This window comes from Bacillus rossius, chromosome 3 (assembly GCF_032445375.1).
Source record: "Bacillus rossius redtenbacheri isolate Brsri chromosome 3, Brsri_v3, whole genome shotgun sequence".
NCBI classification, from domain to species: domain Eukaryota; kingdom Metazoa; phylum Arthropoda; class Insecta; order Phasmatodea; family Bacillidae; genus Bacillus; species Bacillus rossius.
This window is the reverse complement of record NC_086332.1, coordinates 9,352,929-9,369,823: the sequence shown is the minus strand read 5'-3', so window position 1 is coordinate 9,369,823 and position 16,895 is coordinate 9,352,929. Positions and strand designations below refer to the sequence as shown.

General features: G+C 36.8%; 1 protein-coding gene across 7 annotated transcripts in view; it reads left to right on the top strand.

Moving 5' to 3' along the window:
- Nucleotides 1-11,485, top strand: part of LOC134530187 (uncharacterized) — a 154,924-nt gene extending 143,439 nt beyond the window's left edge. For 4 of the 7 annotated variants that reach the window (XM_063364843.1, XM_063364839.1, XM_063364842.1 and 1 more), the window contains exons 2-3: nt 6,050-6,296; nt 7,636-11,485. In XM_063364843.1, the coding sequence (XP_063220913.1) occupies nt 6,066-6,296; nt 7,636-7,998 (594 nt within the window). In that variant the 5' untranslated portion in view covers nt 6,050-6,065 and the 3' untranslated portion in view covers nt 7,999-11,485. The other 3 variants (XM_063364837.1, XM_063364840.1, XM_063364836.1) reach the window with 3 other exon arrangements.
- The last annotated feature ends 5,410 nt before the right edge of the window (nt 11,486-16,895 follow it).

Here is a 16,895-nt window from a genome sequence, read left to right as displayed (position 1 = left end):
TTACGCTTGCTGCCTTACCCTTCCACCGCTGGTGCATGCGTTGGAGTGACGTCGCTGCTGACACACTCTCCTCCTCTACCGGTTCCCCCACCACGTACCTAACTATTCCCCTCATGCGATCAGAAGTTTCGTTACGCTCGAAAACTGTATACCCCTCGGCAAAGACGTTTCACTTCAAAAATCTAAAGACAGTAAACGTCACCGAGGTCATAACTGCAATGGTGAGCTGCACGTAATGTGCATAGCTCGAAAAGTCTCCTATGAATTATTTTAGCAATAAATTAGTTGTTTCCCCCCCCCCCCTCTATTATCAGGTTAAACTCAACCGTGTCGTCCTAGCACCCGAGCCTCAGTCATTTCTTCCCACTCGAAGACCGAGGTGGCGAACCACCAGGAAATGATCTTCCCCCACGACGATGTCTGGGGTGGGTCGTTAACTCGTTACCACAACGCCGAACGTACAATAACGCCGAATACCATAACTCCGAATGCCAAATTGACCGCAACGCCGACAGCTAGAAAACTGCTGTGTACCACAACGCCGAAATACAGTAACGCCGAAAAATGTTGCTGCGAGGAGGGGGGGGGGGGGGCAGGGCACAGGACCAAAATGAAAAACAACTGAATGGATTTGTGTGCTAACCTTACATAACCTAACCTTTGTGGCAGTCCTGCAATGACATTTTTCGGGGTTAATGTATTTCTTCGGCGTTGTGGTAATTCGGCGGCATTGTAGTCAATTTGGCATGCGGCGTTATTGTACGTTCGGCGTTGTGGTATTTCGGAGTTGTGATGCGTCCCCGGGCCGATCAGCCAATCACAATCCTCGTATTAAAACTAACACGTCCTTGACGCCCGAGCGGTCACTGCACGCGTCGACACGTCCGCACGTACCGCGCCGTTGTTAACTATCCTCCGGTAATTTGATTACCGCCCGCGATAAAACCTCGCGTCGGCCGCACTGGTCTCGACTTCCGCCGCTGCGCTGTTGCTAGGCGCCCCCTCCCCCCCAATTCTCCTCTAGCCACCACACTCGCGCGGATGTTTTAATTATCAATCCCAATTACATACGTGAACACTTTCCAATATGCCCAATGAGTGTGTTTAAACTTCAGATAGAGTCAATTAAGGGTACCGCCTCGTCAGGGGTGTATGTGTGTTAGTGAGGCGGGATGATAAGCGCGACGCTCGCTGGTGCTTCTAGCGCGGTGTCGCCTCTAAGCGCAAGGCTCTGGACTTACTCGTCGTCACAGGATAACTGTGAAATTCGAGCGGTGACCGATTACATGGTCGAGAAATGAAGAAAAAGGTGTAATAATGCAAGTTCCTTAAGTGCTTTCAAGAATCTGTACTGGTTGTTTTACGCCTAAAAATTACTCTGAAAACATGCGTTTCAGCAATTTTAACTCTTCTAAAATTAAAGTTTAAAAACTTCACCCGAAATAAAAAGTACTTTTCGGCCCTCAGCGACCTCAAATGCTTTTCGTAAGCAGGCCCCACTCGGGATATCTTGAGTAGTTTTGAAATTGCGTTGTTTTTCCTGAAGCTCTGCTCACTGTATGTGTGCCCGGGTAGGCGAAGTCCTTAAGGGGAATATTTTGCACTACAATTTTTCCCTAACTTAACTTTTTTAATTTTAATGTACCTTTTTCTGTTAAATATTGTGACCCCTGATGTTTATTCAAAAATAATTGTGGTGCATGCATATGTAGTGCTTATACATATTAATATCTTTGTTTTTTTATTACATCTATATCATATTAAATCATAGAATATATATATATATATATATATATATATATATTACTGTAACACATTTATTTACAGTTGTATTTTAAGAACTAACTATAGGAGCTTAAAATTTTTAACCTTAATACTAAACAATTTTTTTAACAATAAAATACCAGTCATATTTAATCAATACATTTCAGCTTGTAAGCCGTAGCAGCCTAATAAAAAAATGTCGAGAGTATACTAAATATCGCTGGAAAGATCGAGACTATATGTTAACCCTACTAAATTGTAAATATTTAAGACTCCCTCACATGATGAGTTGGTTAGTTCATTAACTTGTCATTACTTTAATAATCGAGGGATATTCATGATAATTTACTGCAATAACACTCTTGTATTTGTTGCTGTGTTAAGTCTCAAACTAACATTTGTGTGACATTTTACCACTACTAGATCATATTTAGTGAAACTTCACAAACTTTGTAACTAATAACAAATGCATGAGACACTGGAATAAACTTACAGTATAACTCCTCACATTATAGTAATGACAAGGAGAAAAAAACCAAATCTGAGTGCGAGACCACCAGCAAAGTCAAAAAGTAAAGTCTGGCCGTGATCTCTCCCCTTAAATATGTAAATGTGGTTCTAGGCTCACACACGCAAATCACACCTAAGCAGATGTATTGTTGGTGGCAGGTTTGCGTTTCTTGCGCGGAAAGCTTCAATTCTTTGAATAAGGTGTCAATTTCCAAACTAACGTCACTAGCTCTTGAAATCTCCATCGCTTGACACCATGCTTATTTTCAGCATTGCTCTCAGCATTGACAGAGGTTACGTAAAATAGTTTTCACACAGCAGTTATCACTTCAAGGAAAGTTTCCATGGGGCTGATAATTCAGTATCTTGTGTGTAAGTTGCCATTGGAAAACTACCATACAGTAATGAATTCAAGAGTGTGTTTTTTTTTAGAGGCTGAAGCCCTTCCTGCTGAGTAAAAATTACAGTTTTAACTTTTTTTAAAATCAGTTTCCACCACTGTTACCATGTGGTAATATTTTTGCACATCAGCCAATGGTCATGGTCTGCCAGCATTTTGTAAAGGCGCTAGCAAATATGACTATATTTTATAACACATAAACACATATTATATCAATAAGTATGTGTATGTAGATTTGTTTTTGCTTAAACAACTGAAATAAGTCTAGAAATATTTCCGACAAACAAATCATAACATTATTGAGCTGATTCCACATATTACATAATATTATATTATTATGTAATTAAAAAAGTAATAAAATATTTTCCAGTGCAAGTTTTGAACCATATCCTTTGAGTTTATCAAATTCAAAGTTTTTTATTCAACATGATCGCACTTTACAATTCTGTGTGGTTACATGGGCACTCCAGCATTCAAGGTTACCAAGCACTTGCTCTACTGCTATGCTACTTAGCCTGTTAGCATTTTGCAAGGAGAATATGTTTTATAATCATTGTAATGCCAGATTTCTTAGGTATTTTAAAACTTAAGATTACTTTTCTATGGATATTGGAGTTTACCAAATATATTCCACAGCAGTTTCACTATCATAAAGTTTCATTTGGCTCACCAATACGTTTGGTATGTCCCCTAATGTTTACGGAAGTGATTGTACACGGGTTACATGGGTCCACCATTTTTGTGTCACATTTTCGTTCATCGACTTCCATTCCATTTTCACAAAAAAAATATCCTAAATGAGGTGCAAAACAAGGAACAGGAAAACTAAGCTACAAGAATAGTAACTGTACATTGTACTTTGGCTTTGAAGTGGTGAACATGATCATGTGCTATTTAATTCCCTGTCGAGATAACGAAACTACCAGTTTGCCATGTACTTTCCACTGATACGACTCGAGCGAGAGACCCGGTAATTCTTCTGGAAGATTGCATTGTGGTGGTGAAGCTTCTCGCGACGGAGGGGGGAGAGCGTGACTTGTGGAGCAAACACCAGTTAACACCTCCTCAAGTCCCGACACTCCTGCCCGCGCTCCCGGCCAGTTGTTCCGCAGTTGCGTCGCCGGCTGCAGTATGTTCAGACTGTATAGGTACACCACTCTGCATTTCATAAGGTTTTTATCATATGCACGTACTGTGTTGTGCATGTTGAGGTGTTCCTGAACATCCAATCGATTCATATCATTATTATATTTTTTAAAATTTATCTTGGACTGGAATTTTGATTGGTCTAGATTCTAGTTAATTAACATCTGCAATTTTAGGTACTGATTAGTAATGTAGATAATGTTTGTAAATCGGCTTAGCTGCTCATCTATTAAATGTGACGATCTGCACTTAAGAATGCATAAAAATTTTCCGGGGTAGGCAAACATTTCTGATAAAAAGAAAAATCCTGCAAAAGTTTGTGGGATTTCTGCTGAACATAATTTCAATTTTGCACATCCGAGGTAACTTTTGAAAAGAAAAATTTGGGCCATTGTAATTTATGTTTGCTCGGGCGAGACTAAGGGGGAAACACTTATCCTAGCCACAATGTGAGAGTGGAATGAGGGTTTCTCTACCTCTTTCACATCATGCACTTGCACAACACATATGTACTTCTAAGGTTAAATAAAATATAAGTGAAATAGTTGTGTTGTCTCTCTGGCACTTGTAAGGGAGGCTGATACCTGGTCAATGCAGCTGCATGCAGTGGCAAAATACGCTCTCATCGTGCCGTAACAAGCAATCCTCCCACTCAAGGCAGCATGCAATTTGTTTATTAAAGAATCCAGTCTCCAGAGATATAACACTTTATATTTCAACCAGCATAGCCAGATTTGCAAAATTGCATCATAAAACATTAATTATATCTTCAGATACTTTATGGATAAATAAACTTAGAAAATTTGGAGCTTAAAATGTGTTAGCATACAAAACTAAGCAACTGACCTTTCAAATTAAACGTGCAATTATTTTTTGAAAATTGCTTACTGAGAAAGTTCCAACAAGGTAACTGTTTTGTATGTTTAAATTTATTGCATGTTTTGTTTCCTCTAAATAACAGGCAGAAAGAGGGTGTCAACACCCATTTACAAGATTGAAGAGCCAAGGATTGCACTGAATATATTTGCACAAATTTTAATTTTTTCTACTAAAAATTTGTTTCTTAATTTCAATAATTTAATTCATATTTCTTTATAAAGTAATGCCTCACATTTTCATCTCCATTTCTCAAGGGGTAATCCGACGAAATAACACCATTTCATCCTAAATATCACTGTATTGCTGTTTCCTTTTCGTAATAGCATAAAACTTATTCATATTAAGAAAACTTAACCATTTTGATATTTAAAAGAATAATTTCACTTCCAGCATGTAAGAGTGAAGGTGCAATTTTTTTCTTCTATTTCCCTCTATGATTATTCTTTTAAAAAAAAATTTCTATAATACCTGCCCTTACTTTGATGTTTTATATATTTTTAACACGCTTTTATTAGCTTCACTTGAAACTATGTAATCAATTCTTGTAAGTTGATTTTAATCTAATTCTAACTGTCTTATCGATTTGAAACTTTGCAAGTACATATATGTAATCCGGATGACAATATAATTTCATGACTATGACCTAAAAAGAGAAGGGGGAGGGTCACAGGGGCAAAAAAACACTACTTTCAATCTATGGGCAAAATAACATGCTATGGGCAATAACCATGCTTTTCATCTATCCATGAGGCCGGGGCATGGTGGCAAATTTGCCCCAAGTCGACTGCTCTCCTCTGGGAGTGTCAAAGCCACAAAATTTAAAAAATTTCAAAAATTGATTCTTGTTCGATTTGGAGTGTTTCCAAGCCATTCAGGGTCCTCAACCTCCCCCCTCCCCATCATCAGGGGAAAGGTCATTTACCCCTGATGGTTTGAAAGTCGGGATAATTAAAGTACGTTAGTTTTGGAGTGCTTCCTGGGCCTTTGGGGAACATAGGACCTCCTCGGCATGGTGGGGGTCAATTGCCTCAAAATGTTTGAGACTTTGAAAACTAAGTTTGCTTTAGAATTCTTTCCCTTTTGCTGGTGGGGATCAGGGGCGCAACACCGGGGGAGGGGGGGGCAAAGGTATTTTGCCCCCCCCCCCCTCCTTCTGAAACCTTGAAAGTGGGGGCAAAGAAAGTGCTGTGAAATCAATTTTTAGATGATAAAACTGCTTTAATAGCACTGTTTTCCACCTTGAAATATAAATTTTCCCGGGGGAGGACCCCCTGGACCCCCGCTTCAATAGGGGGGATGGATGATTCCCCTGGCGGGGATGATGAGCGAGCGTGTGGTCGTGTGCCGCAGGCCCCGGGAGGGCCGGATGGCGGGCCCCTCGGCGGAGGTGGCGCGGCGCTCCCAGCGGCCCTACCGCTACGGCATGATCCTGCTGTGCGTGGGCGCCCTCATCAACTGGCTGGGGCTGGCGGAGAACTACGTGGAGCCGGTGCGCTACGTGGGCGTGGCCTGCATCGTGGCGGGGGCGATGCTCATCTGCATGGCCATGTGCTGCTGGCTGCAGCGCCCCGCCTCGCTGCACTACGCCGCCCACCAGGTGCGCACAATGGCAATGTCCGTTAACCAAGTAAAAACGCTCGTGCCCGATGTTTAAAATAAAACAAAAAAACTGACCACACCTTTTTTTTCACCCCTGTTTTCGGCCGAATGTCGAAAAATATGTACGTTAATGTTGCTCAGTTTGTTACCTCCTGCTTAATTTGCTTGGAGATATAATTTATTACAATGAAAATCAACTTACTCACCCCCCTTTTCTTACCCTCACTTTTGAATATTGATACATTTTTAATATAGATATTTTGTCTTAACGAAATTTAATTCAAATAAAATATATATAATTTTTCCACAATTTGGAATTTTTATACAACACCACATAGTTACAACACCCCTTACAGTATACTCCTAAGAGCCAAACTTGTTTTAGATTTTCATTGCAAAACCTTAGACATATAAAGATCAGGTATCAATATTACATGAAAGTACTTAAGTAATAATTTAATAATAAATGTTGAAGTTTCTGTACATCCATAAACTGATACATATATTAAACTCATCAATATTTTCTAACAAATTTTTTATTAGCATCATTATCATTCAAATAATGTTTCAAAAGACTGATACATATATGTGAAACAATTTTTGCCATCCCTAACCACATTGCAACACGCAGTGCAAGTCAGACATTTGTTCACACACAAAATAAAAAAAATATATCAGTATTTCATCTGTAATTAACTAACAAATTAATCATGCCTTCAAATGATTAATGGACATGAATAAATGGATGAATAAATGGTTAAATACCCTAAAATAATTTGGACCTTAAAATGCGTTAGCGTACAAAATTAAGCAACATACTTTTCAAATTAAACATGCAATTTTCTTGAAAATGGCTTAGTTGAGCAAGTTCCATCAGATACCTATTGGTATGTGTAGCTTTTCCTAGTGAAAATGGGGTTATTGCAATCCTCTAAAAATTAAACTACTTATCATAATATTTAGAGACCGGAAAAATTCGCGAATTCATTTCGCGACAGGCTAAAATACAAATAGTTATACCTCAGTGCTGCCTCTGCTATTGGCTCACAACTCACCTGGATGACTCCGGGCCGATGAGAAACACCCAACCATAGCTTTATCGAATCACAGGCTGCTACGTTGGGACGTCTCACAAGACAGCAGCCAACGAGTGGGTGACATTTGACGGAGTGTACGTAGAACTATGGAGTTTGTCCTGCAGGTCATTGAACCCGCGAATTTTTCCGGTCTCTAGTAATATGTTCAGTTAAATTGGTTTGCAAGCCTGGCTGTGTTTTCAATTGGACGATGCGGATGCTTGTAAGCTGAAAGCGGTTGTGTCTTGTCCGTGCTTGCAGTCCGCGCTGGCGACGGACCACATCCACGTGATCGAAGTCCCATGCCCGAGCGCGGATGGCGCGGCTCAGCCCAAGCCGCCGGACTACGACAGCGTGGCGGACACCCCCCCCTGCTATGAGGAGGCCATCAAGCTGAGCCCCGGCCAGCTGCTGGCCGACAGCCGCGGGGCGTCGCCCCCACCCGCCGTCCCCAGCACGCCCCCCGCCCGCCGTCCCCAGCACGCCCCCGCCACCCTACAACCCTGTCAGATGAGTCCCCGGAGCCCGGCCGTAGCCTCCTGTGTCTGGCCCACCCTCTTGCCGCTGAGTTGCACGTCGCGTTGGGAGCGAGACAAGTTTGTACCACTCTTTGCACCACACTAAAAATATCTTGTTATTTCCCCCCCATCTCAAACACATGATAAATAACATCAACGATATCTGCGGTTCTGAATTTTCGAACCTCAAATTTTTCATTCCTCTCGAGTTCAAGATGTCGGCTGCAGACGGTGAAAGTGTACGAATCCAGACAAAGACTAAACGAACTGCCAGTTCTGAAGATTCATGTGCCGCCGAGCGCTGCAAGTCGGAAGAATAAGTTTCAGGAGCACGGGACATTCCGGGGCAAACAAATGCAAGGAAAAACTAGAAGATGGTGGTGGCCCTGACGGCTCGCATTCTGTGGATGATGCAAGCGAGACAAGTTTTGCTTTCTTTCTAGTCATGACCTTGGAACCGAAAAAAAAAAGTAAGTAGTTCTAGTGCAAAGACAAGGGCTAGTCAGGAAAAAAAAACCTCTGCAAATGTGTTGAGTACATAAAATGTTTATCAAGTGATGTACGGCGATATATGCGTAGTTATTATATACCTATGGTTGTGTAATATGTTCTACGATAGTGTGAATACTGTTAGCGAGTAGATGGTGACCTATACTACGTGCCTCACTCAACAATTTGTGTGAATATTTAAATTTAAAATGCAAGTAATGCATTGCTCATTCAACTTAGTATGAGTAACAGACAAGAATGCATCGTATCGATGCACACTACACTTATATTTATAGATTTAACTTACAGTGTGTCACATAATACAAAGGTAACTAGGAGCCGAATTAATAGTCTTGCTATAGCTGAGAACAGCACTTAAAAATAGTCTTGAGAACATAGGCAATATTATATGCACATTTTGATGTATTTTGTGAGACTTGCAGATCTACATTTCAGCAGTGTTTTTTTATTTTAATTTTTTATTTTACAATTCAGTACCTTTTCTTAAGCCTTACTTGTGCAAAGGAACATTCACTGCTTATGAACATTTGTTGTCGCTAGTTATCACTGAGTCAGAAACTTTAAATAAGTTTGTTTCAAATACTTATAGTCAGCAAGTTAATTGAGAACAAACACAAAAATTTATGTAGTACATACTTGTTTTCACAAAAATTGAGTGAGATTTCATGTTTGAATTTTAACAATTACTCTGTGATTTTTATACACTGCTTTATTTCATCAAAAATGTAAGTAAAAGAATAATATATCAGTATAAAATTGAAATACAAAGTAATAAGTTGTTAACAGAAAATGCTCTCAGCAAATAATTCATAAAAAAAATTCACACATGAAAATGTGTGGAACTATTTACAAAAATTATCAAATTCAACAACAGATAACACAAATTGTTACAACTTTTTCTCATGCAAGATTTTTTTTTAAATGAATAAACAGCATGTCACTATATTGTAAATGTTAAAAATTAAGTGCAGTGTTGGTGGACACATTCATCTGAACTATAAACAGCACTAATTATTTTCATTTCAATGATTGCACGAATACATACTGAAGTCATGATTACAAAGGATATTTCTAAGAGCAATCAGAATAATAAAACAAACAGAGAAATAATGAATAAAACAGAATATAATATATCTCAGACCTAATATGTGCAAAGGAAAGCTTGCGGCTATTTTTAACCAAGTATGTATCTAAATCTAACCATTGACGTACGCTTGTCTTATTTATGACTACAATATTTATTCAAGACTTGAGTCAAATTATACTATCTCAAGTGTAAATCTGCATACATAATGACTATTAACACGGCCCTAAAGCATTTATTTTTTTTAGAAACCCACTAATTTAATAACCAGAGTGAAAGTTTGAATGCACCCTGAGAATGATTTTCCAAGAGTAGATTTCACGTGACAGACTATGTAAAAAAATGGATCAATGTAACCTTTACATTTGTTTACAAAAACTATGCTTTAAACATTTCAAAACCCAATTATTATACCATTTCTCTCTATGTACTTAGAATTGAAGTTCTTAAATGTTCACACCAGTGTACCATTTTACTAGTCAAGTGCCTAAGTTACGGCAAGCTTGTTTGCTACTCGTAAAAGTTATGTACTATCATCTCAGGAAGCACCGCCCATACCACTAATGATTTTGATGTTTATATTCTATCCTTGTAATTCACGGTTAGGGCTAGTTATGTTTTTTTTTTTAGTAGGACTGACAATATAAGGCAACCAATTTAGAAATTTAGGCTAAGTTTGCAATGAGGGAAAAAGATCACATAATATTCAGACAGAAATTTTTTGTAGTTATGAAGATAAATTTCTTCCCTACAGCAATGTACACACAATGTATTCATTTAAATAAAATATAGCTCAATTAATTTATCCATGCCTCATAATAATTTTAACCTTACTATATGTTATAATATTAAAATACTTTTTATTTACAAGTACAATACTGCAGGATTAATTTATATAAGTTACACAAAAAAAACTTTGTTAGACTATTTTCTCGGTGACCAATTACCTCCATGTCAACTCGGTTACTAATGCTCAGCACACCTCTGGGACCACAATGCAATTGCACATTTATTTCCCGAAGCCTGTTGGTGGGCTTGAGGCGTTAATATTGGCCCAAATGCTGAAGCTTGCCATGAGCACAAATCAGATGCTGACAGAGGTTTTCAGCAAATAACAAAAAATAATAATAATAATAATAATTACGGTAAATCCGTAACCATGGAGGTTGTGGGACTAGAAAGAAAAATGTCAGGTTACCCACCACTAAATATATGTAATTCAATCAATGCTGCAAATACACGAGACCCGTGTTTTGGAAAATGCTTTTCCTTGCAAATATCACGTGATACATTATAGCTTCTGCCATGTGCCAGCATTTTTCACATTCTAATGTTGCCCATCTGGAAAAATTTATACAAAACAGATTCCTACAGCTCTGACCTAGGATATAACTATTCCATCAAACAACATATTGCCAATGAAGAGAAAAAATTTGTAATATATATTGCCTAGGTATGTGTAATCCATAGCAATTGTTTAACATTATTTATACTTTATGAATTCAAAAAAATGATTAATGTAGTATTTGGTTTAAAGTGTCTGTAGAGTTGAATCCTGCATCTAATTTTCATTCCAGTTGCATATATAACAACATGCTCAGCTTAAAAATAAAACAAAAAAATTTCCATGTCATATAACAAATTTCAGTAATTTGTCAGTAATAAAGTAGCAGAATATATCAACATTTTGAAAGAAAAAAAAAAATTGTATAGTTATATTCTAAGTATGGGCATGGAGGCTACTTTAAAGAAATGTGAATTACAAAAATAATCACAATTTATTTAAATGTAACAAAGTATTTTAAAATAATAATTTGTATATTTTATTTTGCAAAAAAAAGACTGTAACAAAAGACTTAGCACTACTTTATACTATCTATAACTAATGGTTGTTATGGAAATTTGTAATGTATTTTGTACTTCATCAACTGTAGCTTTGAGTGAAAGTTATAAATTATTTTTTCAATATTGTACTTTGCACTGAATAAACTATTCCTAAATTAAGTTTTGAAAGCCTGTTAATTTATACTTAAAAAAAACTGCAACACTGTTAATAATGTAAGGCTGAAATATTGGGAAACAGAAAACTGCCCTCAAAAATTAAAAAACTAGCACACAAGGTCCAAGGAAGTTGCAACAGTAATATCTGCTGCTTGACTTGAGATGCAAACAGTGAGTCTCTAAGGTGTTCTCCTCTCTTTTAGAAGCCGAGCACACAATCCAAACATCACGCAAGTGATTTTTAAAATATTTTACATTAATTTCAAACTATTACTTAGCCAAATAACTATGCCAGTGGTCGGCTTGAAAATCAAACCAATAAAGGTTTATCAATCACCATGCTGTTGAATTGGGCCAACACTAGAATTCAAAAAATTGCAAAATAATTTTCACTGGCAATTTATTTTGCTACCATAAACGTACAACTGTTCTTACTCAATGCTTATCAACTGTGTACTGGTATTTTCATTCACAACTCTATTATTACCAATAAACTTCCCCAATACCATTATAAAAATAAGAAATATATAAAAAAAATATTCAACAATTTTCTCATATATTTTTATAATTGATAACCAATACTGAATTTTCTTGGCACCAGGATGTATAAAATATTTTGCATGAATAAATTTGGATTCACCAATAACATTCCTAAAAAAAGTTAACAACAATTTGTTAATAACAAGGAAAGAAGTCATCATAAAATATTTCTTAAAAAATTTCTTAAAATAGTTTATAAAAAAATTTAAAATGTAACAAGTTTATTTTGGGGTCCCTTGAAATATATTCTCTCAAAAGGCAAGTTTAACCACTGTCTTTATTAACAGTATGTTCCTACAAAATATAGCAGTTTCCTTCTTTAATGAGTGTAATCACAATCGTTTCAAAAGCTGTCCAAAGAGGAGTTTGCTAAGGCATCATAGTTTCTCTTCCACAATCAAGCAAGTGTATTTATAGCCACACTAATAATTCCTGCCGACCAAACTACAAAAAAAAAAAAAAAAATTGAAACAGACAGTACTTACAGTTTGTTGCGTCGTATTTGCAAAATCGAAACTTGTAGAGCTTCATCATCGTCACCGATAATGAACTATTTAAAACGAAAGCGGCCTGTTTCACGTCCTGCAAGGCTGAGCGTTCGTGCTCCCAAGCCTTCGTCTGCCTCCACACGCACGCCGCGGCCGGTCAGCGAATCCCTCCAGCCGACCGCTCAGCTCTCTTCAAGGCGACCCGACCGCACTGCGCACGCGTCGACGTCACAGGCCAGTCCGCTGGGTCCTTCTTGCATGCAACACATCGGCCACTGAAACCCGCGCGTGTACCGGCTCCCGAGTCTGGCCGAGAGCGGGCAATCCTAGCTGCCGCGACATTTCGCAAATACACTTTTAGTGCGCTCCATCCTAGGCGCTGTCCACTCAACTGAAAGTCGCACTTACGTTAAAACTTGCCAAAAGTAACGTTCAGCCTTTTACTTTTAAAAATCTTTAGAACTTTGCTTACAAACAATGCTAACTTCAGACTTAAAATAAATCACGAAATTATAATAAAATCTAAAATCATAAATGATGGAAAATTAAATTATATTAAGGAAAAAACAAAATTCCTAATAAGCACCACACCTAGTGAACCAATTCCACAACCACAAATTTTTTCAAAAAAATTCTCTTACAACCTTTTCTATATAAAAGGGTGATATTTTTATAAAGCCAATAAGTAAATTTAAAGTAGAGCAAATATAATATGAATTAGATCTACTATTCACACTGAAACTTATCAATTTTGAATTTGGAGGGTTGAAATTGTCACAGGCAAGTTAAATGGGAATTCTCTAGCTTCTCCTGATTTCTTAAATTTTTGACCTTCGTGACCAGAAGACACCCTGCTCCCACTTAAGAGGCCTACCAGTCCCAGGCTCACTCATCACAATGCTCTTTGCCAATCACGAACACAACAAATTAAAAAACAATATATTTCATTACCACACTTCTATCAATTCTGAGTCATAGAATTGTTTTTTTTTTTGCATTAAAACAATTTATGTGCACCCATGATATGCAAAAAAAAGATGCATAGTTCTTTTTTTAAATAATATCTCAAAATTTTGTAAAATGAAGAGGAGAAACAAAGCACCAAAGTGTCTTATTGACAACAACTCTGTCCATATTGAGAGATAATTGAGGTGCATGTTTCTCTCCTTCCCAAAATGATGTAAAAAAAAACTGCCTTTTAATCTTATCTTTTAAGAGAGTTATAAATTTTGTTTTTCCTACAATGTATCTGACGATGGAGACAATAATAATTAACTCTGTATCTGTTTTAGCGTTCAATCAGAAATGATGCAAATACACAAAACAGCCTCCTCATGAGCATGTATCCTTTAGTTGAATAGTATGAGACATACGTCTCTCACATGTTCAATAGTCCAACTTGTAGGAAGCAGTTGTTGCATTAGACAGTGTCAGTGTGTCAGTCTGGTGTGAACAGGCGATCATTGTAACATTCCCACCACCACCACACTAGAGCTGGACTAGCAAACCACTGCTCTAGTTGGCTTAATGATCTCATGTTTACCACCGTTTTGTTTTTTTTTTAACCCAGGATGGCAATGTTTATAGCTTTACTGTCTCCTGCACTTCCTGAAACAACATTAATGCTATTTTCATATTTTCAATAATGAATCCTCAAGTTAACTTACTAAAACTAATTTCAATTGTACCGGTATTATCCAGCATTTTATAACATGGTCGACTTTTGAAGTCTGAATGAATTAAAGCAAGTCATTATTATATGCAAGCTATTTGCATTACATGAACAGATCTAAATGCAGATATTGTAAAAGGCATATGTAGTTATGTTCCCAAAGTAATATGTAGTTTGAAACTGAGGCAATGGAATGACATTTTCAAGAAGGATGATGAATAAAACCGAACATAATATAATAAAATATTACGCACTTACGGAGATTATGGAAGAAGCAAGACTGTAATGGCGCAGACATGTAGAGAACGCGAAGTGAAAAGTTGCCAAGAAGAAGTCCGGAGGACTTGAAATACATGTGGAAAAGTCCTCAAATTAAGTGAAGGAAGAAGTGAGAATAGGCAAACAGGAATTTGAAATAGACATTAAATTAATTTTATTTGGCATTGCTATGCCTCTTTCAATATTTTTTTAATTGGTTTGAAATAGGTACACATATACAAAGCATCTCTCTCTCTCTCTCTCTCTCTCTCTCTCTCTCTCTCTATCAATCTCTATCCATATCTCTCTATTTATGTGTTTCTATATATAGCTCATCTCACTATCTATATTTCTTTACACACACACACATATATAATATAATATATATATATATATATATATATAAATGTGTGTAAAGAAATATAGATCGTGAGATGAGCTATATATATATATATATAGAGCTCCATGCTTCTATATCTCTATATCTGTACATCCCTTTCCCTATCTTTCTATTTCTTCCTATCTACATATTTATTTTTACTAAACAGAAGACCACATAAACACTGATTGATATGTATTTGCCTTTTAAGCTGTCACAGGTGAGACATATGTATATAAAAGCACGCATGTATTAGAATGCAACATTGCGTCAAAATTTCAAAACAACAGGTAAACAACTTTTGGAGATTTAAGATTTTGAACGAATGAACGTTTACATTTTTATTCATATGGATAAATGTCTCGTTGCTGACGAGGTCGTTAAGAGACCAGGGACATTGTGGAAGGAATCACAATCAGCCATGGTCTGAGGTGTCTGAGGCGAGGAGCTATCCCAGCGTTTGCCCGGAGTGATTTCTGGGAAACTATGGAACACTGAAGTCAGGATGGCCGGACTGGCATCGAACCAGGGTCCGCTTGGAATGTGAGTCCAGTGTCTCACCACTGCGCCACCACTCTCCATTGCATACGTTGCAGATTCGGAGGAAGCAGTAGCAGTGGAACCTGACCCCGATTTGCAAACGGGCTAACCATGCAATTTGCCCAGAGCACCAGTGTTTGAGGGGCAGGAGAATTTAAGGTGTAAAAAAATAGAAGGAAAAAAAAATTGAGGGATGGAAAAAAAAAATAAGAAAAATTACTAGGCCTTAACCAATCACTTTAGAAATACATTTAAAGCTAGTTTAACAACATAAAGTGTACTATAACTCATGTTTTATTATGGTAGTTATAACAGCCGTACAATACTGTGACAACCATTCATTAATTTAAATTAGAAAAAATCCCTTTCCGCACAGCTTACAGGCATGGGTAGATTTCAAAGTAACTATTTTTCTGCTGGAAATGTTTTGGAAAATTCTGTTAACTCCTGGAATATTTTAAAAACTTTTTCTCATATTCCAAGCAGCAAAAATATTTTGAATGTTTTTAACTTAATGCATCCAGTATTGAATGTCTTAATGAATTTCAAATTATGCCTACTATGCAATTATTTTTGTCCTCCAAACATTATTTTTTATCCCTTGCACTAATACATGGTCGTATAAATTTTTTTGTATAAAGGTTTAAGGTAATATTAAGATGGTTATTAATAAATTCTGACGAATTGATACGAAAGTTTTTTTTTTTTAAATTTAAAACCCTGTTTTTATGGTAATAGTTAGTTTCATCAAAAATTGTTTGAGGCAAAAGATTCAGAAAAAGTTTAGGAGTTTTAGAATAAATAATAATATTTTTTTAAGTATATCAATTAAAAAATGAATTTTTTTTGTCTTTCTACCCTTGTTAATTTCACCCCTGCAGAAATTGATTTGTTACATAAATTTACTTCAAATAAAAGTTTTCAAAAATATTTAAAAAAGTAAAACCAAAATAAACATGTTTCATGTATTTTCTTCTTTCAAGCCCAGGTTTTATCAACAACTTGCAGTAATAGTTTATATTATCAAAAATTGTTTCAGACAAAAGATTTTAATTAAAATTACAATATTTACGAACAATATAAATGGATTTCATAGTGTACCTACTAAGGGAGTTACTGTTTTTTTTTTTAAATCCAAACACTCTTTTTTCAACCCCCCCCCCCTTTTTTTTTATTAGATAAAAATGATAATATTTACGAACAATTTGATGATTAAATTTTTTGTCCTCCAACCCGTGTTTATTTTATCCCTTGCAGTAATGGTTGGTAGCATAAAAAATTATTTCAGATGAGAGTTGTAGATAATTTAAAGTTTTACAATAAAACTGAACAGATTTAACAGTGCACATGGTACGTAAGTTGTTCTTCGCCATCGCCGCGAGAGGGAGCTGAACTCGACGTAAACCGGACGTACCGCGGAGTGTTTATTTGAGTTACCTTGTAGAGTTGGGTTCGTAAATAAGCGTGTGGACAATCTGTGTGCGCGCGCCCGTGACAGCTCAGTGCTACCACGTGCATGTTGTCCGAGTGC